General features: G+C 46.1%; 3 protein-coding genes across 3 annotated transcripts; 2 read left to right on the forward strand and 1 right to left on the reverse strand.

Annotated features, from left to right (window-relative positions):
• Positions 1-9328: 9328 nt before the first annotated feature.
• LOC123127798 (protein GrpE) lies at positions 9329-12926 on the forward strand. Its single transcript, XM_044547640.1, has 3 exons — positions 9329-9697; positions 11517-12029; positions 12419-12926. The coding sequence occupies exons 1-3, from the start codon at positions 9470-9472 to the stop codon at positions 12659-12661; spliced, it is 984 nt and encodes a 327-aa protein (XP_044403575.1). The 5' UTR covers positions 9329-9469; the 3' UTR covers positions 12662-12926.
• Positions 12927-13141: 215 nt separating this feature from the next.
• LOC123127799 (phosphatidyl-N-methylethanolamine N-methyltransferase) lies at positions 13142-15738 on the forward strand. Its single transcript, XM_044547642.1, has 2 exons — positions 13142-13510; positions 15238-15738. The coding sequence occupies exons 1-2, from the start codon at positions 13260-13262 to the stop codon at positions 15485-15487; spliced, it is 501 nt and encodes a 166-aa protein (XP_044403577.1). The 5' UTR covers positions 13142-13259; the 3' UTR covers positions 15488-15738.
• Positions 15739-18381: 2643 nt separating this feature from the next.
• LOC123127800 (nuclear cap-binding protein subunit 2) lies at positions 18382-22496 on the reverse strand. Its single transcript, XM_044547643.1, has 8 exons — positions 22314-22496; positions 22008-22231; positions 20266-20404; positions 20146-20179; positions 19825-19923; positions 18954-19004; positions 18791-18873; positions 18382-18707 (listed from the first exon to the last, which is right to left on the reverse strand). The coding sequence occupies exons 1-8, from the start codon at positions 22329-22331 to the stop codon at positions 18630-18632; spliced, it is 726 nt and encodes a 241-aa protein (XP_044403578.1). The 5' UTR covers positions 22332-22496; the 3' UTR covers positions 18382-18629.
• Between the last annotated feature and the right edge of the window lie 2473 nt (positions 22497-24969).

Consider the following 24969-nt stretch of genomic DNA (forward strand, 5'->3'; position numbering starts at 1 on the left):
TGAGATGTTCGAAGAGCTGAAAATGGTTTTCCAAGGTCATGCCCGGGTCGAGAGATATGAAGTCTCCAACAAGTTCTTTAGCTGTAAGATGGAGGAAAATAGTTCTGTCAGTGAGCACATACTCAAAATGTCTGGGTTGCATAATCGCTTGACTCGGCTGGGAGTTAATCTCCCGGATGACGCGGTCATTGACAGAATCCTTCAGTCGCTTCGACCGAGCTACAAGAGCTTTGTGATGAACTTCAATATGCAGGGGATGGAAAAGACCATTCCTGAGGTATATTCAATGCTGAAATCAGCGGAGGTAGAAATCAAAAAGGAACATCAAGTGTTGATGGTGAATAAAACCACTAAGTTCAAGAAAGGCAAGGGTAAAAAGAACTTCAAGAAGGACGGCAAGGGAGTTGCTGCGTCCGGTAAGCAAGCTGCCGGGAAGAAGCCAAAGAATGGACCCAAGCCCGAGACTGAGTGTTTTTATTGCAAGGGAAGTGGTCACTGGAAGCGGGACTGCCCCAAATACTTAGCGGACAAGAAGGCCAGCAACACTAAAGGTATATGTGATATACATGTAATTGATGTGTACCTTACCAGTACTCGTAGTAGCTCCTGGGTATTTGATACCGGTGCAGTTGCTCACATTTGTAACTCAAAGCAGGAGCTGCGGAATAAGCGGAGACTGGCGAAGGACGAGGTGACGATGTGCGTCGGGAATGGTTCCAAGGTCGATGTGATCGCCGTCGGCACGCTACCTCTACATTTACCTACGGGATTAGTTTTAAACCTCAATAATTGTTATTTAGTGCCAGCTTTGAGCATGAACATTGTACCAGGATCTCGTTTAATTCAAGATGGCTACTCATTTAAATCCGAGAATAATGGTTGTTCTATTTATATGAGAGATATGTTTTATGGTCATGCTCCGATGGTGAATGGTTTATTCTTAATGAATCTCGAGTGTAATGTTACACATATTCATAGTGTGAATACCAAAAGATGTAAGGTTGATAATGATAGTCTCACATACTTGTGGCACTGCCGCCTTGGTCACATAGGTGTCAAACGCATGAAGAAGCTCCATGCAGATGGACTTTTGGAGTCTCTTGATTACGAATCATTTGACACGTGCGAACCATGCCTCATGGGTAAAATGACCAAGACTCCGTTCTCAGGAACAATGGAGCGAGCAACCGACTTATTGGAAATCATACATACTGATGTGTGCGGTCCAATGAGTGTTGAGGCTCGCGGTGGCTATCGTTATGTTCTCACCCTCACTGATGACTTGGGTAGATATGGGTATGTCTACTTAATGAAACACAAGTCTGAGACCTTTGAAAAGTTCAAGGAATTTCAGAGTGAGGTTGAGAATCAACGTGACAAGAAAATCAAGTTCTTGCGATCAGATCGTGGGGGAGAATACTTGAGTCGTGAATTTGGCACACACTTGAGAAAATGTGGAATAGTTTCACAACTCACGCCGCTTGGAACACCTCAGCGTAACGGTGTGTCCGAATGTCGTAATCGCACTCTATTGGATATGGTGCGATCTATGATGTCTCTTACCGATCTACCGCTATCATTTTGGGGCTATGCTTTAGAGACAGCCGCATTCACTTTAAATAGGGCTCCATCAAAATCCGTTGAGACGACACCGTATGAATTATGGTTTGGGAAGAAACCTAAGCTGTCGTTCGTAAAAGTTTGGGGATGCGACGCTTATGTCAAGAAACTTCAACCTGAAAAGCTCGAACCCAAATCGGAAAATGCGTCTTCATAGCATACCCTAAAGAAACTATTGGGTATACCTTCTACCTCAGATCCGAAGGCAAGATCTTTGTTGCCAAGAATGGGTCCTTTCTAGAGAAAGAGTTTCTCTCGAAAGAAATAAGTGGGAGGAAAGTAGAACTTGATGAGGTATTACCTCTTGAACCGGTAAGTGGCGCAGCTCAAGAAAATGTTCTTGAGGTGCCTGCACCGACTAGAGAGGAAGTTAATGATGATGATCATGAAACTTCAGATCAAGTTGCTACTGAACTTAGTAGGTCCACAAGGACACGTTCCGCACCAGAGTGGTACGGCAACCCTGTCCTGGAAATCATGTTGTTAGACAACGGTGAACCTTCGAACTATGAAGAAGCGATGGCGGGCCCGGATTCCGACAAATGGCTGGAAGCCATGAAATCCGAGATAGGATCCATGTATTAAAACGAAGTATGGACTTTGACTGACTTGCCCGATGATCGGCGAGCCATAGAAAATAAATGGATCTTTAAGAAGAAGAAGAAGAAGAAGAAGAAGAAGACAGACGCGGATGGTAAAGTGACCATCTATAAAGCTCGGCTTGTCGCTAAGGGTTATCGACAAGTTCAAGGGGTTGACTACGATGAGACTTTCTCACCCGTAGCGAAGCTAAAGTCCATCCGAATCATGTTAGCAATTGCCGCATTCTATGATTATGAGATATGGCAAATGGACGTCAAAACGGCATTCCTTAATGGTTTCCTTAAGGAAGAATTGTATATGATGCAGCCGGAAGGTTTTGTCGATCCTAAGAATGCTGACAAGGTGTGCAAGCTCCAACGCTCAATTTATGGGCTGGTGCAAGCATCTCGGAGTTGGAACATTTGTTTTGATGAGATGATCAAAGCGCTTGGGTTTACGCAGACTTATGGAGAAGCCTGCATTTACAAGAAAGTGAGTGGGAGCTCTGTAGCATTTCTCATATTGTATGTGGATGACATACTATTGATGGGAAATGATATAGAATTCTTGGAAAGCATAAAGGCCTACTTGAACAAGTGTTTTTCAATGAAGGATCTTGGAGAAGCTGCTTATATATTAGGCATCAAGATCTATAGAGATAGATCGAGACGCCTCATTGGTCTTTCACAGAGTATGTACCTTGACAAGATATTGAAGAAGTTCAAAATGGGTCAGTCAAAGAAGGGTTCTTGCCTGTATTGCAAGGTACGAGATTGAGCACGGCTCAATGCCCGACCACGGCAGAAGATAGAGAAAAGATGAGTGCCGTCCCCTATGCCTCGGCCATAGGGTCTATCATGTATGCTATGCTGTGTACCAGACCTGATGTAAACCTTGCCGTAAGTTTGGTAGGAAGGTATCAAAGTAATCCCAGCATGGAACACTGGACAGCGGTCAAGAATATCCTGAAGTACCTGGAAAGGACTAAGGATATGTTTCTCGTTTATGGAGGTGACGAAGAGCTTGTCGTAAAGGGTTACGTCGATGCTAGCTTCGACACAGATCTGGATGACTCTAAGTCACAAACCGGATGCGTGTATGTTTTGAATGGTGGGGCAATAAGCTGGTGCAGTTGCAAGCAAAGCGTTGTGGCGGGATCTACATGTGAAGCGGAGTACATGGCAACCTCGGAGGTAGCACAAGAAGCAGTCTGGGTGAAGGAGTTCATTACCGACCTAGGAGTCATACCCAATGCGTCGGGCCTGATGACTCTCTTCTGTGACAACACTGGAGCTATTGCCCTTGCCAAGGAGCCCATGTTTCACAGGAAGACCAGGCATATCAAGCGTTGCTTCAACTCCATTCGTGAAAGTGTTCAAAATGGAGACATAGAGATTTGTAAAGTACATACAGACCTGAATGTGGCAGATCCGTTGACTAAACCTCTCCATAGAGCAAAACATGATCAACACCAGAACTGCATGGGTGTTCGATTCATCACAATTTAACTAGATTATTGACTCTAGTGCAAGTGGGAGACTGTTGGAAATATGCCCTAGAGGCAATAATAAAATGGTTATTATTATATTTCTTTGTTCATGATAATTGTCTATTGTTCATGCTATAATTGTGTTATCCGGAAATCGTAATACATGTGTGAATACATAGATCACAACATGTCCCTAGTGAGCCTCTAGTTGACTAGCTCGTTGATCAAAAGATAGTCATGATTTCCTGACTATGGACATTGGATGTCATTGATAACGGGATCACATCATTAGGAGAATGATGTGATGGACAAGACCCAATCCTAAGCATAGCTCAAAGATCGTGTAGTTCGTTTGTTGTAGCTTTTTTGAATGTCAAGTATCATTTCCTTAGACCATGAGATTGTGCAACTCCCAGATACCGTAGGAGTGCTTTGGGTGTGCCAAACGTCACAATGTAACTGGGTGACTATAAAGGTGCACTACAGGTATCTCCGAAAGTGTCTGTTGGGTTGGCACGAATCGAGACTAGGATTTGTCACTCCGTATGATGGAGAGGTATCTCTGGGCCCACTCGGTAATGCATCATCATAATGAGCTCAATGTGACCAAGTGGTTGATCACGGGATCATGCATTACAGTACAAGTAAAGTGACTTGCCGGTAACGAGATTGAACGAGGTATTGGGATACCGACGATCGAGTCTCGGGCAAGTAACGTACCGATTGACAAAGGGAATTGTATGCGGATTGATTGAATCCTCGACATCGTGGTTCATCTGATGAGATCATCGTGGAGCATGTGGGAGCCAACATGGGTATCCAGATCCCGCTGTTGGTTATTGACCGGAGAGTCGTCTCGGTCATGTTTGCATGTCTCCCGAACCCGTAGGGTCTACACACTTAAGGTTCAGTGATGCTAGGGTTGTTGAGATATTAGTATACGGTAACCCAAAAGTTCTTCGGAGTCCCGAATGAGATCCCGGACATCACGAGGAGTTCCAGAATGGTCCGGAGGTGAAGATTTATATATAGGAAGTCAAGTTTCGGCCATCGGGAAAGTTTCGGGGGTAATCGGTATTGTACCGGGACCACCGGAAGGGTCCCGGGGGTCCACCGGGTGGGGCCACCTATCCCGGAGGGCCCCATGGGCTGAAGTGGGAGGGGAACCAGCCCCTAGTGGGCTGGTGCGCCCCCCTTGGGCCTCCCCCTGCGCTTAGGGTTGGAAACCCTAGGGGTGGGGGCGCCACCCTTGCCTTGGGGGGCAAGGCACCCCCTTGGCCGCCGCGCCCCTAGGAGATTGGATCTACTAGGGCCGGCGCCCCCCTAGGGACCCTATATATAGTGGGGGGAGGGAGGGCAGCCGCACCCAAGCCCATGGCCTCTCCCTCTCCCTCCCGTGACACTCCTCCGTCTCCCTGCGCTTGGCGAAGCCCTGCCGAGATCACCGTTGCTTCCACCACCACGCCGTCGTGCTGCTGGATCTTCATCAACTTCTCCTTCCCCCTTGCTGGATCAAGAAGGAGGAGACGTCTTCCCAACCGTACATGTGTTGAACACGGAGGTGCCGTCTGTTCGGTACTAGGTCATTGGTGATTTGGATCACGTCGAGTACGACTCCATCAACCCCGTTCTCTTGAACGCTTCCGCACGCGATCTACAAGGGTATGTAGATGCACTCCTCTCTCCCTTGTTGCTAGATGACTCCATAGATTGATCTTGGTGATGCGTAGAAAATTTTAAAATTCTGCTACGTTCCCCAACAGTTGTAATGACTGAGGAAGATCCATCATCTGTGCAAGCACATGAGAAGAGAGAGAAGACAAGGGCACAGAAAACTGCAAGGATGCCAACTGCTGAAGAGGCATCTCAAGTATTCCTGGACAACAAGCAAGATCAGCTTGGATATCTGATTCAAGCTACACTGAGGATTGAGAAGGGCTTGGCCACCCTGACTCAGAATCGGGAGAGCCTGGAGAGGATTGTGGAAACAAAATTCTATGATCTTGATCTGAAGGTGACTGAGATTCAGACTGCAGTTGAGCAGCTTCAGGAGGAAAGCAGAGGAGAAGAAGGGCAAGTCAACTACTGATGCTTTCAAGCGTGTGCCACGAGGTCCAAGGTCTGCTGCAGTGCCAGTCTCAGATGCTCGAGCTTCAGTGTCAGCACCAGCAGCCACGGCTCCAGTGCCACCTCCAGCAGCCACTCCATCAGCTCCACCTACTTCATCGGAAGCCTTCGTCCTTGGAGTTCTCTCTACACCACCTCCCGAAGATCAAGGCTGAGAGTCGTTTAGCACTATGCATTTTTGAAATTTTTGGTAACTTGTTGCCAAAGGGGGAGAAAAATGTATAGATCATAGGCTTCCAGAGAGGGTGTTGTTCTTTTTATCTCTCTTGCTATTTTGGTTGAACTTCTTTATTGAGTGCTTGTGTGAGATACTTTATGTCCTTGTGAGATACTTGTTTGATCATGTGTTTGATCATATGCTACCCTTAATGCATGTTGGATGATACCATCTCTTATATCCTATATGATCATTCACTAGCTTGGTGATGAGTGCATGCTTTTAAGCTCTATCATTTTGAGCGCTCCACCAAGATGTATGTGACATGGAAGAGTAACCCATGATCCTAATCGATTGTGCATTTGCATTCAAAAGCAAATTTTAAATAATGCACAAATTTAGGGGGAGCTCTTGCTTATCACATACTTCTCAAAGCAATGATGTTTTTTTAATCTTATTTATCATTTGTCGAAGCTTTGATATATATGTTGTCATCAATTACCAAAAAGGGGGAGATTGAAACTGCAACTATCCCTGGATGGTTTTGGTAATTCCTAACAACATATAACTCATTGAGCTAATGCTACTTAAAGATAAACATTTCAGGAAAGCTCAATGATTGGCATGGCATGGATGAGAAAAGTGGATCCCTCAAAATTCTAAGGACAAAGAATTAGCTCAAGCTCAAAGCTCAGGACTCTACATCTTTTCATTTTAAGTGATCCAAGATCACATTAGTCCATAGGAAAAGCCAATACTATTAAGAGGGGATGAGGTGTTGCTAATGGCTTGCTTGCTCAAAGTGCTTAGTGATATGCTCCAAAAGCCCTCAACTATTTTCTCACATCCACATATGTCCCAAACCAAAAGTCAAACTTGGCCACACCGAAACTTTCTATCCGGCGCCACCGAGTTTAGTTGACATAGCCACTGCCAGAAACCCTAGTCTTTTTGGTCTCACCGATAGGGATCTCGGTCTCGCCGAGATGGGATTGTAATCTCTCTGTTTCCCTTCGTAACGTTTCAGTCAACCGAGATGAGCGATCGGTCCCACCAAGATTGCAATGCAAACTCTCTATTTCCCTTTCGTAACATTTCGGTCCAACCGAGATGAGCGAATCGGTCCCACCGAGTTTGCATGACCAACTCTCTGTTAGTCCATTATCAAAATCGGTCTCACCGAGTTTGTGTAATCGGTCTCATCGAGATTACGTTATTCCCTAACCCTAACCAAATCGGTCCCACCGAGTTGACATGTCGGTCCCACCGAAATGCCTAACTGTCACATTATGAACTAAATCGGTCTGACCGAGTTTTATGATTCGGTCCCACCGAGTTTGGTGATTTGTGTGTAACGGTTAGATTTTGTGTGGAGGCTATTTATACCCCTCCACCCACTCTTCATTCATGGAGAGAGCCATCAGAACATGCCTACACTTCCAACATACATTTTTTGAGAGAGAACCACCTACACTTGTGTTGAGGTCAAGATATTCCATTCCAACCACATAAATCTTGATCTCTAGCCTTCCCCAAGTTGCTTTCCACTCAAATCTTCTTTCTACCAAATCCAAATCCTGTGAGAGAGTTGAGTGTTGGGGAGCCTATCATTTGAAGCACAAGAGCAAGGAGTTTATCATCAACACACCATTTGTTACCTCTTGGAGAGTGGTGTCTCCAAGATTGGTTAGGTGTCACTTGGAAGACTCCGTCAAGATTGTGGAGTTAAACCAAGGAGTTTGTAAGGGCAAGGAGATCGCCTACTTCGTGAAGATCTACCCGAGTGAGGCAAGTCCTTCGTGAGCGACGGTCATGGTGGGATAGACAAGGTTGCTTCTTCATGGACCCTTCGTGGGTGGAGCCCTCCGTGGACTCACGCAACCGTTACCCTTCGTGGGTTGAAGTCTCCATCAACATGGATGTACGATAGCACCACCTATCGGAACCACGTCAAAAATCTCCGTGTCTCCAATTGCGTTTGCACACCCCAAACTCCTTCCTTTACCTTCATATGCAATTGTTTTACTTTCCGCTGCTATACTCTTACAATTGCATGTGTAATTGGTTGACTTGTGCGAAGTTGCTAAAATCTGCCTAGAACTAAAATTGGGAAAAGGCTAGATTTTTATTTGGTTAAGTATTCTAATCACCCCCTCCCCCTCTAGACATACTTTCGATCCTACAGAGGAACACGCGCGCCCTCGCCCGAGAGCAGAATCGCCACCGAAGGAGGAGAAGGCGGACAGTGACGACGAGGACAACTTCGGCGATGAGCAGATCCGGATCGATCTGTTCCGTGTCTTCGACCGGTACTTCCGCGAGAAGGACGACAAGGGCACCGGGAAGGGCAAGGGAAGCCATGGATGAACTCCACCATAGCCAAACATGCCAAATGTTGGTAGCCCGATGTCATGTTTAGTTAGTAATGATGGAGTAGTCGGATGATGTGTGTGCATCGACGTAGTTGCATGAGTTTGTATGGATTTGAGATATGATAATTGAGATGTCCGGATGTGGATTGCATTACTTGAGGGGTGCCTGGTCAGTGCCCGCAGACGCGCCCGGGCGTTTGAAGGGGCGGATTTTGCCAAGTCCGGCTGTAGATGCTCTTACCAAAAGTAAATTCATTGTCATTGAACGAATCAGACTAGGGCAACACCCCGGACACGCCATCAAACTCCAGATCTGGCACCCCACCACGACTAAGACGCCGAAGGGGAAACCATACTTGCCATCCATCAACCACGAACCCAACACATGTTTCGTCTTCCAGATGTCGTCGATGCAGATCACAATCTTTATCTGCTCCTGGACTACCTCCCATGCTCCGTGTCGGCGTGGGAGCAGACGTCGTTGCAATGAAGCAACCCGAGGATACATGTCCATCACAAAGATGCCGCCACCGCCACGACATTCCTATTTGAACAAACTGGTTCCCAAATCCATCACCGATATAGAGACGATCGCCTCTTCGGAGAAGAATCCGGAGCTTCTTTATTCAGCATTGTCATTGCCATCGCCCAAACTAAGATGCCGAACGATTCAAAAACCTAAACTACTAGGGGCCTAGAACCTAAAGCTAAAATGATCCGCATGCACGGGATCCGGCGACTCCCCTCATCATCGATGATCAATCGTCACCGACGACCAAGAGGTCGCTGGCGGAGGGAGCCTTGCGGAAGGTGGGCTTCTTGGCGACGGCGGGCAGCGACCAGGGTTCCTGGTCACTAGCCATCTGTTTTTGATTGATGATCTGTTTGATTTAAAAGAAAAGAATTGAATACCCGATACAGACGGGCGCCTACACAGTAGGAGTACTAGGCAAAGAACCTGCTTCCAGAAAACACAAGAACCCGTCTGGCCTTTTCGATCCATCATCCATCCACCCGCCCCCAAGTTATCTCGTGCCGTCTTCTCTTCTCTTCTCTTCTCTTCTCCCCTCCCGCATCCGGTAGCAGCAAGCACTCTGCGTCTCTCCCTTTATCCCCGCCCGCATGGCTGCTCTCCTCCGCACGGCGGCCGCCCTTGCGCCCCGCCCTTCGCCTGCCCGCGAGTCCCCGCGCCGGCCGTGCGCTGCGTCCCTCGCCTGCTCCCGCCGGCCGCCGGTGCGGTCGCTCCGCGCCCAGTTGCTTACGACCCGGCGCGCTCCGGGCCACGTCGCGAGCCGGCTGCGGCGATTGGGGGCTACCGAGGCCGACGAGTCTGCGCAGACGGCCACGCAGGTGAGGGGTCGCATCCTCGCCCCCATCCCTGGGGCGCTCTGTTTGTAGCTTCCGTAAATTTTGGGTTCTCTTGCATGATTTTCGATGGATAAGCGTCTAGTTCTGAAGATGTGCTATCAGAGTTACAATGTCGTACGTCTCTGATGAAAAATTAGATTGCGGGCCTTAAATTGTGTATATGCATTGCGCACACAAGTTTGCATACGAAGGGTCGGTATGACCATACTTGCATTAACATCTGTCGGACAGATTTTTGCGGTTATTATCTACTCCCTCCATCCCATAATGTAAGACGTCTACATTATGGGACGGGGCAGTAGTAGTGTGTCGAGAGCATATTCAGTTTAAGCTCTAATCTTATAATAAATGAATGGATTTGGATGTACTATGTATCTCTGTGAAACTGTGAGTCGTTGGATGTAACATCTGCTTTTCAGTTATTTTGTTCAGTTAAACAGCTGTTTCCATGTGTTGCTTTGGGATGTACTATGTATCTCTGTGAAACTGTGAGTCGTTGGATGTAACATCTGCTTTTCAGTTATTTTGTTCAGTTAAACAGCTGTTTCCATGTGTTGCTTTGACTTATATTGGATGATCATAGTTCATATTCAATATAAGCTTGTTCATTTTCTCAGTACAACCTTGTGAGCTACACAAGTGGTCTAGTAAATTTAAGTTTTACTTAGCGATCACTGTGTAGTAGTATGAAGGTTTGAAGGAACATTTTGTGTATGGCATATGCTGTAAAGGCAAAACTTCAGCCCTCCTTTGGTTCATAGGATTGGAAAATCATAGGAATAGTAAAATCATAGGAAATGAGATGACATGCATCTCAAATCCTATGCATAGGAATAGAAAATGAGATGCCCTTTGATTCACACCATAGGATTTTTTCCATTGAGTCTAGGCTAATGTTTATTTTCCTATAAAATGTGGAGGATAGGAAAAATTCCTCCATAGGAATAGGATTTCATTCCTACAAACCAAAGAGCTTTAAAGGATTTTTTTCCTATAGAAATCACATCCTATGAAAATCCTACAAAATTCCTCCAAACCAAAGGAGGCCTCAACTAATGTAAAAAGTGGAAGCATTCGAATTATTTATCGTTTATACGCATCATTGAGCTATAGCTATGATGGAATTTCCTGCAGTACAGGGTGTTAGTTCTCTAACTCCAGTTTTATATATTCATCTTAGCCCCTGCCAACTGCATCCATGTGAGCCTGTGCTTATGTGGGAAGATGCTATTGTTGTTTCTTCCTACATTTGGTCCCTAATTGTATGCAATTAGTTATTCTAGAGCATAGGCTCATAGTATTTATTTTAAAGTCCTTCCTTTCTTAGTCCAAGTTTACATTCTATGTTTAGAGTCCTACTTTGATGTCCCTGATTCTAAAGTCCTACTTTGATGTTGTTGCATAGGCTGTTTTTTTTTCGTTAGGGAGCAATGGCTTAATTCTAGATTTAAAACAGTAATAAGTGTGATTTCTGTAACTCGTAGTACATTAGTTTAATTGAGCATACAAATTTAGTATGAGCTTCAATTATACTTTATAGCATGAGGGTCTGCAGATTATATGATAGCACAAGGATATAAGGTACTGCATTGCCAATATGGAGGTTGGAAATTGCTGTCCATTGAAAAGCTATCTACAAATATGTAATGCTAACTACTATGAAATGCTATTGGGGTAGCAGTATCCTGTTTCATTTTCATTAAATTCTAAGGAAATGTATCGTTAGAATAATGGCCTTGCACAATTTCAATTTGTATACAGGAATGGTTAAATATTTGCGCTGTAATTTTCGATGTCACAGGAGGATACAGAAACTGAAGTTACTGGGGGCACTGTTGCCGATGATGGTTCTGCAGGCACAGAAGAGACTCCCTCTGTTCTCATCACAGCATTGCAATCATACAAAGAAGCTTTGATGAATGATGATGAAGCAAAAATTGCGGAGATAGAGTCCTTTCTACTTACTATTGAGGATGAGAAAAATTCTCTAATGGGCAAAATCACTGCTTTAGATGCAGAATTGACAACTGAGAGAGATCGTATCGTGCGGATTAGTTCTGACTTTGATAACTACAGGAAGAGGACAGAAAGAGAGAAGCTTTCTTTGATGACAAATGTGCAAGGAGAAGTTGTTGAGAGCTTGTTGCCTGTTCTTGACAACTTTGAAAGAGCAAAAACACAGATAAAGGTGGAAACAGAGCGTGAAGCTAAAATAAATGACAGCTACCAGAGCATTTATAAGCAACTTGTTGAAATTCTGAAATCACTGGGTGTTGAAGATGTGGAAACTGTTGGCAAACCTTTTGATCCTATGGTAATCAGCACTAGCAAGAAATGATATTTTGAACTGGATATTTTGTTAACTGCATTTTATGATTATCACAGTACATCTGAATTATTTTTTGCCTTGCATGGACTGGTGTCAAGTGCATTCATGATCAAACATCCAGTTCTGAGCAGAGGCAAATGGTTAATGTCATTTGTTGATAGAATAAATAGCTTTATGTGAAGTCTATGTTTTCCCTAGAGCAATCTTACATAGCATCCTCCCATGTTTTTGGATAATATCATAGTAACATGGAAATGTTACTGATTGTCATGGAAAGAATTGAATCTCTCATAAACTTTTGATCTTTAATTCTGGGGTTTGATAAAGGTTTAACTGCATTTAACAATGGTTCCTTTTTGCACCTTGTGTTTCAGCTTCATGAGGCTATTATGCGAGAAGAATCGGTGGAATATGAAGATGGGGTTGTCCTCCAGGAATTCCGCAAGGGTTTCAAGCTTGGTGAGAGATTACTACGTCCGGCGATGGTCAAGGTGTCTGCAGGACCAGGCCCTGAAAAGTCGGGAGATGACGATACTACAATAGGTGAAGATAGTGTAGGGCCTCAAGCGTTCGACGACGGTGAAGACGATGGTTTTGATGATGCCGATGCCGAGTAATTGTGCTCGGTTTCTAATTTGGAAACAAGAAATTCCAGAAGTTTTGATGTTTTTTCTGGAGGGTGCCACATGATAGAGTTAGATATTCTGCTCCTCAAATGTGCTGGTTCTCTCTTCCTGCTTTTGACATGGAAGTGTTGATAATTGTGTCAAAAGTTTCTATATCCTCATGGTACGGTCATTATCATGGTTAGGAATTATTGTTGGGTCAAGCAACAACAATGTTATATATATATACGAGGTAAATTGTGTTTGATTTGTTGGAGATCCAAAAACCAGACAAGTAAATCTGTGGCTTATCTCGCTTGCATATCTTTTCGTAAACGGAGAACAACTCTATTGCAGCATATGAATCTTTACTTTTACTGTATCTCGTAAACAGGAATGTACTCGGTGAAATGGTTAGCATCAGAATTCGGAAATTTGGGCAAGAAAGAGGAAGCGCACGTACAATTCTCAGCCGTGCACCTCATCGCCAAGCGCCTTATCAAAAGTTCAGTCCCTTGTGGGGCAAACCGTCCAACATTTCGCCTGCTCTCTCTCAGTCTCTCCGTGCTAAAATCGAAACCGAGCAAATCCTAGGCCACCGGCGCCCGAGATGGCGGCGGCCTTGGCGGCGGGCGTCGGCGTGCTGCTGCCGTTCCCGTTCTACTGGGCGCTGTGGACGCGCCCGCAGCGGTGGGTGGACCTGTGCGGCCCGGGCGCCGACCCGTGCCGCCGCATGGCGCAGGTCTCCCACGTCCTCAAGGCGCTCCAGCTCCTCGCCCTCGCCTCCGTCGCCTCCTTCTCCTGGCCCCCTCCTCTCTGCGCCCTCCCCCTCCTCGCCTTCGGCCAGTACCTCAACTTCAAGTAAGCACCAGCCTCCTTCGCCTTTGGATTAGCTTCTAGGTTTTCCATGTCTGTCTTTTGCTAGAAGCTACTCCCTCCGTTCCAAAATAGATGACCCAACTTTATACTAACTTTCTCCGTTCCAAAATAGATGACCCAACTTTATACTAACTTTGTACTCATACTAAATTGCAAACCTGTTGGAACTCAATATGCCGTCATAGAGTTCGTGCTTCAGAAAGAAAACAGATAGTCCTCTTTGGATGACAAACTGGACTGTGTGTTCTATATGATCTTAATGTGGATGGTGTATTAATTGGGAAATTTGTGCTATTTAGCTAGTGTGAAGAAATGGATTGGAATTCCATCTTGTGTTGACAAATGTGAACTCATGGTACTTTAATTATGAGTAAAAACAGTAGTGCTTTAAGGTTGGTCATAGTAGGATGCACGATAGCATAGTATATCATAGGTTGGTATGTTAGATGACCTCATTTATTTTTTGGTATCCACCAATACATCTATTGGATTATCTTTCTTCCCGTTCTCAGTAATGGGCCAGGCACTCAAGCTTAATTATCATGCTCTTGTTCTTGTTGTAACCTTGGATGTTTTATGAGCTTGGAAAACCTTGCAAATGTGGTGGGGTCTTTGATCACTAAGCATGATAGTTCACCAAGAAAATATTAGCTACTCCCTCTAGTGTCAAAAATGTTCTTATATTATGGGACGGAGGGAGTATGGGGCTGTTTGGTTTCTGCCCATCTCAGCCCCGCCAAATCGTTGGCGCTGTTGGCTAGCCAAAAAATTTGGCGAACGATTCCCTCGCCCACGATTCTGCCAACTAATTGGCGCAAAAGGAGGGAAAGCTGAGGCGGGGCTGGCATGCCAATTATTTGGATCCGATCCAAACGCCACCACCAGGCTAGTCAACGACCAATTTTTTGGTCGGGCAAGTCATGGCTCTAAACCAAACAGCCCCTATAAGACAATGGGGTAGTTGTTGTAAGCGATGTCAGCAAGTTAGGTCTTTGCATGCTCTTGGAAATGTTAGAGGTATGTGTTTCCAGTTTAGAAGTTAATGGCCACTCCTGGTAACAATCATGGTAATCTATGATGGTGTGATTTTTATATGTGAAACCAGCCTCTGGAAATTATAGACATTGCTGCCTTAGTAAAGAATACATTAATATGCTACAGGTACATGACTACTGTTTTATGACTGTGCTAAAGTGGTGATGCCCATTCATTTCTATGCTTTGTAAATTCTGGCAACACTTAGCCTCACTCTGAGAGTGAGGCCTTGAGACACTCAGGCTCCAAAATCTGTTGGTGTTCCGTTTTTTATGTGGACTATCATTGCATCCTCTCTACTGTCGTACTTTGTACATGTGACTTCCGTATTGCATACGTATCATTGAAGCAATTGGCAGCAAATAAGTGAATAACCAATTTGTACATGACGGTTTTGATACACTTTCATTCTACTCCCTCCATTCCTAAATATAAGTCAATTCAGAGATTCCAATATGGACTACATACAGAGCAAAATGCGTGAATCTACACTCTAAAATATGTCTATATACATCCGTATGTAGTCCCTAGGGAAATCTCTAAAAAGACTTATATTTAGGAACGGATGGAGTACATTTGTCAGCCAAATTTGTTAGTTCCATCACATACAAAAAGCAAGAGAAGTACACCGTCGTTGTCTGAACCCACTTCTGAGACATGTGGTTTTCCTTCAGGGTGTACCAGCTGCTGGGCGAGTCGGGTACCTACTACGGCGTCCGGTTCGGGAAGAAGATCCCGTGGGTGACGGAGTTCCCCTTCGGCTACATCAAGGACCCGCAGTATGTGGGGAGCATCCTGAGCCTCGTGGCGCTGCTGTGCTGGGTTCCCTTCCAGTATGTTGTGTTGTGGTGCCTCGGCTATGTTTTCATGATTTTGGTGGAAGACAAGGAAGATCCAGCCACCCGTGCCAAGTTGCTCTCCTGACTGTTGTATATGCTGTGCGGTTGATAGATGACTCAAGATCTCTCACTTTCCATTAGTTGTGTTGTTCCTGGACGTGTCCCAGTCATGCTGGCTAGACATTATGTTTAATAAGGAGATGTGAGTGTTGTTGTTTTTTTATCACGGCTCTCAGACCGTGAGAAGGTCTTTTGTGTCTATGGCGTCCAGACCCTGAGAAGGGCTTCTACACCTATGACGTTAAGCTTGATTATCAACTGTTGGTTGTTTGGATAGCTGGGAGGGGAGTCCCGGTCGGACAGACGGGACACTGGGGAACATTTTCTGGGAGGTAGGTTTTTTTGTTTGGAAAAGATAAATGGGGAACATTTTCTGGGAGGGAGGTTCTATGGAAAGCAATTTTCTTGTAAAACGTGGCATTTTTTATGCATTCGAGTTTAAACCGCAGAAACCTGCCTGCCGTGGTGACAAAACTTTTTATGCATTGCATTCGATGGTTTGACGACCACGGAGTATAGTCTTTCGGTCTTTCTCTTCCGGAAATGATAAAAGCCCAAATGTTCGGGATTTGCTCATGGCAAATCAAACGTTATTTATGGCAACTCTAATTGACGCGAGAATGGTAATTTTAGTTGAGAAGCCCGGCAATTTCCTAGCAAAAACAAACTGAGCAGGATTGGTTTTTTTTTAAATGAGGCAAAAGATTTGCCTCATATATTAATTAAAAGAGAAGAAAAAGTTTGAGGGATTACAACACCGCCTTACAAAGGGACTACTTTCCCGGCATGATTGAACTCAACTTCTTAGCACCGGCGGCGACCCAAAGTGCCGCCTCCTCTTTGATGAGGGCTAGAATTACAAATGGCGGGGCACTTTTGTGGCGAAACACCCTCGCATTACGTTTGTTCCAGATGGCCCAAGAGGTGAGCAATGTGAGGGAGGCCACCGCCTTTCTGTTGGGGACGGAGTAGTCGGAGAGCGCGATCCACCACTCCTTGGTGGATTCAAAGTGCTGCCAGCTTGCGGTATCAATGCTTTCAATCTGCAGCCACCCCTTAATCATGTTCCATACCCGGATGGTGAACCGACATCGGAGGAGAAGGTGATCCACTGTTTCCTGCTCACGCCTACAAAGGGGGCAAAGGCCACAGTTTGGCCATCCACGTTTGGCCAATCGGTCAGCGGTCCACACTCTATTTTGGGCGGCTAACCAAGCAAAGAATTTCACTTTGGGAGGGGCCCAAACTTTCCAAATAACATGCTCCAGAGGCGAGCTGATCATGCCATGAAATTGCGCCTTGTAGGCAGAAGCCGCGGTGTAGAGTCCACTGTCAGTATGCTTCCACACAATCTCATCATCCGCGTCGTGTTGCAGTTGGAAGCCCTGAATGCTAGACCAGAGCAGAAGAAATTGGCTGAAATGGTAAATCGAGAAATTGTGTGACAACTTTATTTTGGATATCCACGCATTGTCCAACAGAGCCTCTTTGATTTTCCAATTCTTCCTTGTGGCGGCATTATAAATGAGCGGAGCAATGTCTTTGGGCTTTCTCCCATGCACCCAAGGAGCATCCCAAAAAGGTGTGCAGGCTCCATTGCCAACAGTGATGGTGGAGAAGGCGTAAAAAAGATCATAGTCCTTGTCGTCGCACGGGTTCCCCAAACCGACCCACATCTTGGACGGCTCCTTCCACTCAAACCAAAGCCAACGCAGCCTTAGTGCCCTCGCAAATTTTTCCGTGTTGAGTACGCCAAGGCCCCCAAACTCGGAAGGCCTACACACGATATCCCAGTTCACCTTGCATTTTGCACCGATTGTCTTATCCGATCCTGCCCAAAGGAAGGCCCTCTGAAGCTTTGTGAGCTGTCGTAGAGTGCCCGTCGGCACAATGAGTGGGGTGATGAAGTAGACCGCCAAGAAGGAGAGCACGGACTTGACCAAGGCCGCCCTCCCAATGGCGGTAATATTTTGGCCGTCCCAGCCGCCTAGCTTTGTCGCCGCCTTGTCCAAGAAAAACTGGAAGTCCACTGTTTTGAGTTGCCAAATAGATAAAGGCAGGCCCAAGTATTTGATGGGGAAGGAAGCAGCCACAGCAGGTAAGCTTTGGGTGACGTGCGGCAAGTTGATGTTCTCGCATCGGATTGGGACGACGGAACTCTTCAGGAAGTTGGTGCACAGACCAGTGACGTTCCCAAACTGAGCAGGATTGTCATGCTTGCCAACTAAACTTGTTATCTCTCGCATATATAAATTGCCATAAATAACGTTCGATTTGCCATGGACAAATCCCGAACGTTCAAGACTTACAGGCATACTTCTCTTTCTATATCAGATCTGGAGAAAAACATTCAATCCCCAGGTCTCGCATCACATAACTTCTTGCAAAATATCAGGTGCCTGAAAAAGAATCTAGCGCCAGTCACTTTTCTGCGTCGCGTGAGGAAAAAGGAGGGGACGACGTGAGGAGCGTAGCATCGGCCATGGCAAGGCCAAGCCATGACCTCAACGGAGACAAGGACGACGCTGTGAGGCGGAGGCTAGGAAGCAAGTTAACAGCCACTGCCGACCGAACAGGAGGTTGGGAGAGTTTAGAGAGATGGTCGCGGCAATGGCAGTGGGGGAGGGCAGGGGCGAGGGGCAACACTCCAGCCACGGGACGTGGTCGGGGCAGGTGTGCTGTTAGAGGATCAAACGCTGATCTGTTTGTGGGGGAGAAGAAAACAGGCTGAGGTTAAAACGACCATCCAATTGTTGATTTGGCATCCAACGTCTCAGATTTTCGACTTACGCCCCAAAAAAAATCAGGTACCTGAGATATAGGTGTTTTCCTAAAATATCAGCTCAGGTTGGTCCATAGTTCTTCTCGGCCACCGTATGATCTCACTGTGACTGGTCATAACTTTCTAGAGATTCATGGTTCAACTAATCAGTGGCCAGCACCCAATGGTCACTATTCTTAAAACTAATAGTCTTAATCAGCAGCATACACATGCAAGAGTTTCAGGGGGTGCAAGTCATGCAAAGGCTGCACTATGTTGATGAACTGATTCTAAAATGCAGGCAAAATGTGAATGGCTCAAGGGAAAATCAAGTCATATGGCATACAAACAGATAGATAATACTACTATTGTGCATTTGAATATGGCAGCAATTTGCTTCTCGGGTTCAGCGCCGGCGTTTCTTATCGTAGTCATCATCTTCATCATCAGAATCACCTTTCTCGCGAAACCTGGGATTCTTTTCCTGTACAAGAAACCATGGAATACTCAATAAAATGTCTTATGTCTGTGAAGTGGAGGGAAAGAAAAGGTAGATGATGTAAGTACAGGCTCTTGATTAGCATCTCTCTTAGAATCCGAGTCAGTTGCTCTCCTGGCCATATCTGGTGCCGACCGTCTCCGTTGGTAATCTGACAGAGCAGCAGGTTGTGTTATTTTCTACCTCCAAAAAGTACAACATGGATATAAGGATATATGAAAGCTGTGGCACCTCCTCTGTCATTCCGGTCGCCATATCCTCTCTTCCTGTCAGCTCTATCAACTGCATATTAAAATGGAAAGTACAGATGTTTTTGGTGAGTAGTTAATATAGTAGGCTCAACCTGTCTGGAGTCAAATACTGAAAAAAAACATGAATACATGCCGCAAAATCACATATCTGACGACATATGAATGGTTTGTACAACCCTACACATTTTTGTGTCGAGTAATAACTGAAATCTAAAGCAGGCGTAACACAAGATATGCCTAAAGAATGGAAAGAAACTGGACTCCCTCCCATTAGCAGGTCATAGATAGAAATAATATCCGACTGTGTAGTGCAGCTATATGCAAGGTGGAGTGCTACTGTAGACAAACACTAACATGGGCTCTGTCAGAAGCTAGCTACTTTAACTGTGAAGTCAAACTTCACGATAGGAGGTGGCATGGCATTTTTATTTCATCAAACTATATTTAAAAGATTTAAACAATGGATGTATTGTTTCTGTTTGTCTGGCAAACACTCTCTCTGTTTCTAAATATAAGCCTTTTTAGATATTTCAATACGGTCTACATACGGATGTACATAGACATATTTAGAGTGCAGATTCACTCATTTTGCTCCGTATGTAGTCTGTATTGGAATCTCTAAAAAGGCTAATATTTAGGAATGGAGGGAGTAGTTCCCAGTTGCAAATCTATCGACGAGCCTACTGTACACAAGCAACCACTTAACATGCTATTACGGATTACGGTTCTAATACACATAAGTGCTTTTAGTAAGGTATATGGAGACACAAAATTACAAGGTATGTAAAAGCAATATAAATGCATACAACACTTTGTTAAAAGCACATAATACAACCAAGTTCAAAACTTACACTGCGGTGGAGCATTCGTTTGAAAACCTACACCATAGTCAACTAATTCTCTTTGTGCTTCTAGCTCTTTCTGAACCATCTTGCCATAGCCACCTCTTCGTTAGATTCATTAAGGAATATTCAAGAAAAAGAGAAACATGTAAAGGCATACCAAATCAAGAGTGAAGCTATAAGAAAAATATAAATAAGCATCTAAAAAGCAACCAACAGTGTCCAGATGCACAGGCAAATTGTTGATTTTTAGATAGCATGGTAGGTTTCTGAGTATGCTAGCGCTCTCACATCACTGCAGTAAGTGGCAATTTTAGTATCAAAGGATATCAGGATCATAATCCGTGCGGTACTCATCTCGGACCTATGAAAGGAGTAAACAATATCAGTATGAGTAGGGTACAAGGCCTATATATCTGTTGAATATAAAGAGTAAGATCGCAATAATACTTGTCCACCACTCCTTCCACGGCCCCATTGCCTGCCTTCTTCAAAGCCCCAATCAAAATCAACACGGATTGGGCGATCATCAAGCATTGTGCCACTAATATATTTTACTGCATCTTCAGCATCTTCCCTGGAGTAGTACCTGAACAGGGAGGAACAAAAAGAGTAGGGCATAAACATTGCAGGCTGACAGGGCAGCCAGTTAACCAATATTGGCTCAAACTAGGACATTAGCCATCTTCCAAACTTTAAAGACCACCAAAACGCACTCAAATATATCGATGCAGACAAGAACGTGATATATGACTATCAGATAAACACCTCTTACATGCATATATAAGGTCAAAACATCAGGAAATGCCCTACCCAAGTCCTGTGCACCGATTTATCCCAGAACAAGGCATATTGTGGTTCATGACATCGCTAGCACACAGTTCCTACCATTACTTTCAATATTCATGAAACGCATAAAACCAAATATGGCAACAGTTAGATCAGCCTTTAAGAACAAACCATGTACTCACCCCAGTTTGCGATCTTACCATAGGGGCAACCTTGACTGACCCACTAACCAATCTAACCAGATTCAGATACATGATGCCACACTTAACCACCACTTAGCCAAGACAATCCCAGCCCGCTCGACGACAAAAACGTATTCTAAATAATTGTGCACAGGTGAACAGAACATGCATCGTGTAGCGATATCCAAGCAGCAGATTCCTTTTTAAGAGATACATATGAGTCCAATGTTCAGGATATCGGCAACTGGTACCATATTACTGGTGAGGCTGGGTAGGGATTAATGTAACACATTTATCGGGAGATTAACTAGGGCCATATCTATATATCCTAGGCTATGTAGCAACATGTAATGTACGAAGTGTCTAAATATGCAATCCTAGGCTACATAGCAACAAGGAAAAGTGTTTGATGTTCTGATGATGTTGCAGCCGATCTGGAAGGCCATAAACCTTCACGAGCGGGAGCAGAAACAGATCAAACGGGAATGGAAGGGAGCGACCTACCTAATGTGTAGCTGTGAAAAGTAGGGAGGGAAGGGGCCGGTTTTGGGCTAAAAAATGGCAAGTAGTTAATTGGCCTGACCGATAATTCGGCCTTGCAGCTGATAAATCGGCTTGTCAGACAAATTAACTGGACCTACCAGTTAATTGCTCGAATAACACGTTCTCGCATCGGGAGGGGTCCGAATAGCAGTTAACTGACCATATCAGCAATTAACTGGGCGATATTTGGAACAATGCATATGACAGGGAAGCCATTGTGAAGCCAATAAGGCCTAGTTCTAGAAGAACCAAGGACACACTATATGGTGCTACTCCCTTACAAAACCTGCAACTGTGTTCCACAAGACTTACACAACATTTAATTGTTCAAGCTACGCCATATTTACAGTGCGACAGCATATATTCCTGTTCTAGCACGTTTCACGCATTCCCAGCAGCACCGAAATTGCATCAGGCATTCTAGTATCACAATTCAATGATTAACTCTCACAGTCACAACAGCACACTACCACCGAATTAAGTCAATGCATAATCAGAACTAGATGACCACCTTCCAAGCATCTAATTGCATAAAAAACCACATTTGAACCTCAGTTTCTAACAAAATTAGGTCAATGCCTTTGGTCTAAAATTTTGACATACTACATCACCGGATCGAGCACAAGAAGAATTGAACAAATTAAACGCAAGGGGCTCATCAAGGAAAAGAGCACGCACAGTACGAAGCAGAAGCCGCAGGGGGTCTTTGTGTTCTTGTCGAGGCCCATGATGATCTTTTTTATCTCGCCGGCGCGGGAGAACAGCTCGTAGGCCTGCTCCTCCGTGGTGTAGAAGGACATGTTCCCCACGTACACCGTCAGCGACGCCAGCAGCGCCGCCTCAAACTCCTCCTGCGTCCCAGGGAACCGCCGGTCCCTGTACACCGACAGCTTGCTCGGGTCCTGGAAGAGCAGAGGCGCGGGCCGTATGAGCGGAGAGTAAGAGGGGGTCGGATGCCTGGTTAGGGTTCGGAGGGATCCATACCTTGAAAAGGGACGCCATTGTTGCGGCGGCCGTGCGAGGTCGACAGCGCTTGTCGAGGGTTTTGAGTCGAGCAAAGGGTTGCGGGTGGGGAATTTGATGGTCTCGTGGGGAGTTCTGGTGTTGCGCCTATCCCCGATCCCCTTTCCTTCAGAAACAACTACCGAGTGTAAGGCCTGTTTGGTTCGGCTGTGGATTTCTAAAAGCAGTTGTAAAAAATCTGCTGTGAAAAAACAGTTGTGAAAAATCTGATTTAAAAAAGATATAGGTCATTTGGCAAACCAGTTGATACAACCTTTTCAGATTTTGGCCCGCAGCGGAATCAGATTTTGGAAAGCACGTCCTGAGCTGCTTCCATTTTTGGTTCAGATTTTGGCAGCGGATTTCTGAAATTGGATTCTGCTGGGTTCGCCCTTTGGTTTAAATTCTGCTGCGCGGCAGCGGAATCCCGCGATAAAAGCTGAACCAAACAGGGCCTTAAATGACGAATGATGAAAGACTAAATTTTCAGATCCCATTATTTTCCCTTTTTCCCCAAAAAAGGCCTTGATCTATTCATCAACCAATCACTGTTCTGACCTTGTCAGAGTTTATTCAGACTGAACCCGACGTGAAAGTATTTCATAATTTGACCCTTTTAGAAACGTCAAGTACCGCGACGTTTCCACCCAACATAGAAACGCCGAGCAAGCTAGCGTTCCTGACCTGGCCCACTGTCAGGCCGAGGACGCGTTGCTTACTGACGTGGCGCGGTGGAAACACCGAGCAAGCTAGCATTGCTAGAAACGCCACCGTCCTTGGCGTTTCTGTTGCAGATATTTTAGGTGGTCGTGGGGCTTTCACCCACCACTCACCTTTCACTCTCTTCTCCCCCATTGGCCTATCACGAGCTCTTGCGTTTTTCCCTCTTTATGTCCCTCATTTAGCTCGCCAACTTGGAGACCCCCGGGCCCAAGGGGGCTGCAACCGCCAAGAAGAAACAGTTGTTCACCCAAGACAAGGCAGAAACCAAGCAGATACCCGTCGATGAGGACGGATCCACCAACACCACTTTCACCATAGGCGCCCACCTCAAACCCGAGCAGGAGAAGGCCCTGGTCGGGTTCCTGCGCGCAAATAAGAAGGTATTCGCTTGGGAGCCTGACCAGTTGGCAGGGATCCCTAGGAGTGTAATCGAGCATCACCTCAACGTGTGCCCCAACGTGCGCCCTGTGAAGCAGAAGGCCAGGCGGTAGTCCACAGAAAAGCAGGCCTTCATCGTCCAAGAGACCCGCAAATTAGAAGCCGCTGGGGTCATTCGCGAGGTCCGATACCCGAATTAGTTGGCCAACCCTGTCGTTGTGCCAAAGAAGGGAGGGAAGGAGCGCATGTGTGTCGACTTCACCAACCTCAACAAAGCATGCCCGCAAGATCCGTTCCCGCTCCCCCGCATCGACCAGATCGTCGATTCCACTCCGGAATGCGACCTGTTATGCTTCTTGGATGCTTTCTCTGGGTATCACCAGATCAAGATGGCGGTAGAAGACGTCGAGAAGACAGCCTTCCTAACCCCGTGTGGGGTGTACTGCTACACATGCGTGCCATTCGGGCTGCGTAACGCAGGGGCGACCTTTCAGCGGCTGATGCACATCACCTTGGGCCCACAGCTCGGGAAGAATGTTGAAGCTTACGTCGATGACATTGTGGTAAAGTCTCGGAAGGCCAGGACCTTGATACAAGACTTGGAGGAAACCTTCACGAGCCTCAACGCAGTGAACCTACGGCTCAACCCAGAGAAGTGTGTGTTCGGAGTCCCCTCGGGCAAGCTCTTGGGTTTCCTCGTGTCCCACCGAGGCATCGAGGCTAACCCGGAGAAGGTCAAGGCGGTGGAAGACATGAGCCCGCCAAAGACCCTCAGAGAAATGCAGAAGCTCACGGGGCACGTGACCGCGCTAGGGCGCTTCATCTCCAAGTTGGGGGAACGAGCACTGCCCTTCTTCCAGTTAATGAAGAAAAAGGGGCCCTTCGAGTGGACTGAAGAGGCCGACAAGGCGTTCCAGGATCTCAAGAGATACCTGACCAGCCCACCGGTCATGGTGGCTCCGCGCCCTCAAGAGCCCCTGGTGCTTTACCTCGCCGCCACTCCCTACTCCGCCAACGCAGCCTTGGTGGCAGTCAGAGAGGAGCGCCGAATAAAAACCACGGCAGCAGCCCGGGACAAGGCAGAACAGGGACAAGGAAGGCCTACAGAAACCGCCACCGCGGCTGAGGAGGATCAGCCGCCGCAGAGGGGCGCACCAGAGGCGGAAGAGGCCCCTCTTCCAGATGGCCAGTCTCAGGAGGCCTCATTGCCTCAAGAGGCACCACGGTCTCCGAAGGGAGCCACCAGCACTGGCGCACTCCACCTCGTTGAGCACCCAGCATACTTCGTCAGCACAGTGTTGCGGGATGCAAGGGCACGGTACCCCATGCCTCAGAAACTCCTCCTCGCGCTACTGGTGGCCTCGCGCAAGCTGCGGCACTACTTTCAGGGTCACCCCATCAAGGTCGTCTCGTCATACCCCCTGGAGAGAGTACTCAGGAGCCCTAATTCAGCTGGAAGGGTCGCTGAGTGGAACATAGAACTGCAAGCGTTTCAGCTCGAATTCAGCATGACCAGAGTCATCAAGGGAGCAGCGTT

Source organism: Triticum aestivum, chromosome 6A, assembly GCF_018294505.1.
Source record: "Triticum aestivum cultivar Chinese Spring chromosome 6A, IWGSC CS RefSeq v2.1, whole genome shotgun sequence".
Classification (NCBI taxonomy): Eukaryota; Viridiplantae; Streptophyta; class Magnoliopsida; order Poales; family Poaceae; genus Triticum; species Triticum aestivum.